The 3,701-nt window shown below is 60.8% G+C and overlaps 1 protein-coding gene across 1 annotated transcript; it reads left to right on the top strand.

Annotated features, from left to right (window-relative positions):
* Positions 1–261: 261 nt before the first annotated feature.
* Positions 262–2,706, top strand: LOC117862540 (cytochrome P450 86A22). Its single transcript, XM_034746031.2, has one exon. It carries the CDS (start codon positions 691–693, stop codon positions 2,317–2,319), a length of 1,629 nt encoding a protein of 542 aa, XP_034601922.1. The 5' UTR covers positions 262–690; the 3' UTR covers positions 2,320–2,706.
* The last annotated feature ends 995 nt before the right edge of the window (positions 2,707–3,701 follow it).

The following is a 3,701-nucleotide window of genomic DNA, read 5'->3' as shown; positions in this document are numbered from 1 at the left end:
CGACGAGCGACGATCGGCAGCGGCAATGGCGCCTCCCCCGCTACGGGGTTTGCGCTGGTATTCAATGGCGCCCGTTGCGTGGCATTGAAGAGGCTCCCCCCACATGTAGGTGAGGGGCGCGCCGGGGGGCTCCAGCTGCCCGGCTGCACGCGGCGCGCTCGCGTTGGGTTCGGATCGGTCCGCTCGACCAACCAACGCCCCCTGACGGCAATTTATGGGAGGTTCCCGTCGACCCCCCGACTCCACTCCCCTCGACTCCCGTAGCCAGCCGCAAACCGTCCCGTCGTCCGACCCAGCCTTTCCCTTCATATACGTATACGCTACAGGGACACAGGGTCCATCTCCGAGCCACTCCGGCGCGCGGGACGGGATCATCCACCGTCCATGGCTTCTGAGTTCTGACAATGGGCAGCTCTGACGCTAGCTGGAGTGGCATTTTCGTTTTCGGGCCCGTGGCGTGAGTGGGGCGGGCAGGCACGTATTCATTGCCCGCCCGCCGGCTTGAATCGCTGCCCGTTCCGGTGCGACCTGCGACTGCTATATAGCCTCGCCCGCCCTCACGTCGCAGACCCTCCTGCACTACCCCCTGCGGTCCATGTGACCTCACTTACTTCACCTGTCAGCCCCAGCAGCCGCTTCGCTTAGCTTACCTGCTGCTGCCAGCTGGATCGGATCAGCGTCGGCCCGGCGATGGAGGCGGGGGCGTGGGCGGTGGTCGCGGCGGCCGTGGCCGTGTACCTGGCGTGGTTCTGGCGGATGTCGCGCGGGCTCAGCGGGCCGCGGGTGTGGCCGCTGGTCGGCTCCCTCCCGGGGCTCGTGCGGCACGCGGAGGACATGCACGAGTGGATCGCCGCCAACCTGCGCCGCGCCGGGGGCACGTACCAGACCTGCATCTTCGCCGTGCCCGGGGTGGCGCGCCGGGGCGGCCTCGTCACCGTCACCTGCGATCCCCGGAACCTGGAGCACGTCCTCAAGGCCCGCTTCGACAACTACCCCAAGGGCCCCTTCTGGCACGGCGTGTTCCGGGACCTGCTGGGCGACGGCATCTTCAACTCCGACGGGGAGACGTGGGTGGCGCAGCGCAAGACGGCCGCGCTCGAGTTCACCACGCGGACGCTGCGCACCGCCATGTCGCGCTGGGTGTCGCGATCCATCCACGGCCGGCTCCTGCCCATCCTGGGGGACGCCACCGCGGACGGCAGGAGCGTCGACCTCCAGGACCTCCTGCTCCGCCTCACGTTCGACAACATCTGCGGCCTCGCGTTCGGGAAGGATCCCGAGACGCTCGCGAGGGGCCTGCCGGAGAACGACTTCGCCTCGGCCTTCGACCGCGCCACGGAGGCCACGCTCAACCGCTTCATCTTCCCGGAGTGCGTGTGGAGGTGCAAGAAGTGGCTGGGCCTCGGCATGGAGACCACGCTGGCGCGCAGCGTCCACCACGTCGACCGCTACCTGTCCGCCGTCATCAAGGCGCGCAAGCTCGAGCTCACCGGCGGCAAGAAGGGCGGAGACGCCCCCGCCCCGGCCGCCACGCCGCACGACGACCTCCTCTCGCGCTTCATGCGCAAGGGGACCTACTCCGACGAGTCGCTGCAGCACGTGGCGCTCAACTTCATCCTCGCCGGCCGCGACACCTCCTCGGTGGCGCTCTCCTGGTTCTTCTGGCTCGTCTCCACGCACCCCGCCGTGGAGCGCAAGATCGTGCGCGAGCTCTGCGCCGTCCTGGCCGCATCCCGCGGCGCCGACGACCCGGCGCTGTGGCTCGCCGCGCCCTTCGACTTCGAGGAGCTCGACCGTCTCGTCTACCTCAAGGCCGCGCTCTCGGAGACGCTCCGCCTATACCCGTCCGTGCCCGAGGACTCCAAGCACGTCGTCGCCGACGACGTCCTCCCCGACGGCACGTTCGTGCCGGCGGGTTCGTCGATCACCTACTCCATCTACTCGGCGGGGCGCATGAAGACGGTGTGGGGCGAGGACTGCCTCGAGTTCCGCCCGGAGCGGTGGCTGTCGGCCGACGGCGCCAGGTTCGAGCCGCACGATTCGTACAGGTTCGTGGCGTTCAACGCCGGCCCGCGGATATGCCTGGGCAAGGACCTCGCGTACCTGCAGATGAAGAACATCGCCGGCAGCGTGCTCCTCCGCCACCGCCTCGCCGTGGCGCCGGGCCACCGCGTGGAGCAGAAGATGTCGCTCACCCTGTTCATGAAGCACGGGCTCCGGATGGAGGTGCGCCCGCGCGACCTCGGCCCCGTCGTCGACGAGCTCCGCGCCGCCGGGGAGTACGACGCGGCGGCCAGGGCCACCGCGGCCTGCGCGTAGAATGATCGATCGATGCATCACCCCGCCGGCGAATGCATGCTCCGAGAGGATCGTGTCAGACTGGGATGGAAGGAAGGAACAGTTGGAAAAAGCGCAAATGAAAAGTTATGTAGATAGACAGTAAGTAATTAAAGGGGTTGGTGAGTTACATTACTCCATTTCGAACAAAAAAATGCATGTGTAAAAAGTCCTTATCGTTTTGATTTGGATTTGAAGAAGAAACAAAAAGAGCCGGAGAGCAATAATCTCTGATGTAACCTGACGCGGCGGTGGCGCCAAAATTCGTTTGGGCGGCTTGTGTTAATGGGCCGCCAAAACTGTTGTTGCTTTGTAAAACAAACAGGAGCATGGCATCAATCAATCATCAATTCATCATGTATCAATCAATCGATCAGTTTCTCCATGAATGCGACGAGCACGCTTCACTCCAGCGTTTGCCTTGTTCATAGCGACTGAAGTGGGCGTGCCGTGTTCTCTCGGCAGCGGACCTCGACTGCTCCATGAATGGTGCGGCCGTTGCTTTCCAGCAGAGGATCGTTTGCGGTGCGATCGCGAACAGGCTGCTGATTCATTCCCATTTGATCTTCTGAATTTGCGTCGGCGTTTTAATGCTGTTGGTTGCACCGTTTTCTCTGATGAGGAACTGCCTGCGTCTGCGTGCTGGCGGAGGTGATGATGCCGACCGTTGTAGGAGCATGTGTACTGGTACTCTGATGATGACGCTATTAATAAGCATCCACCGTTTTGTGCCATTGATAATCGTCGGTATCATAAGACAAAAATTGCCGGGTGCTAGTACGGAGTACAACATGACAAACACCCTTTAGCAACTTTTAGCTGTTAAACTGCCAACCACTCTTGCTAAAACTTGTTAAAGTTGAGTTGCTAAAGTTTAGCACTTTAGCAAGTTTTTATTGCTAAAACTTGCTAAAAGGTGGGCTGGACAACCTATACCCCTCATTTATTGCTTGTCTTCCCCCTCCTGCGTACCATTAATAAGGGTAGATAGATCTTTTTACAGCTTATTAAATGCCTTTTAGCAAGAGTATCCAAACAGTTTTTGCTAAAGTTTCTAGCAAGAGTAACCAAACATGGCCAAAAATAGCCGGGTGCTAGTACAGAGTACTACACTAAGAGCTTGTTTGGTTACCATGGGCTAAAGCTTAGTCCACCCATTTTAGCCCCTAAAGTGTTAAAAAGTGGACTAAATTCTTTAATCCTCTAGTCCAAGAGAGGTGGACTAAAGTGGACTAAAAGGCCTTAGAGACACCCCTGCCCCTCATTACTCCCCATCCCATCCGACCAAACCCTACCCTTCCGCGCCACCGGCACTTTTTTCCTCCAGAAGCGTCACCGCTCGCTCCCATCCCCACTCCCGCCAC

Source organism: Setaria viridis, chromosome 7 (genome assembly GCF_005286985.2).
Source record: "Setaria viridis chromosome 7, Setaria_viridis_v4.0, whole genome shotgun sequence".
Taxonomy (NCBI): Eukaryota; Viridiplantae; Streptophyta; class Magnoliopsida; order Poales; family Poaceae; genus Setaria; species Setaria viridis.
The sequence above is the reverse complement of the archived record's forward strand: the minus strand, read 5'-3'. Positions and strand labels throughout refer to the sequence as shown.

Coding starts and splice junctions, on each gene's coding strand:
- LOC117862540 (XM_034746031.2), top strand. CDS start 691: ATGGAGGCGGGGGCGTGGGCGGTGGTCGCGGCGGCCGTGGCCGTGTAC.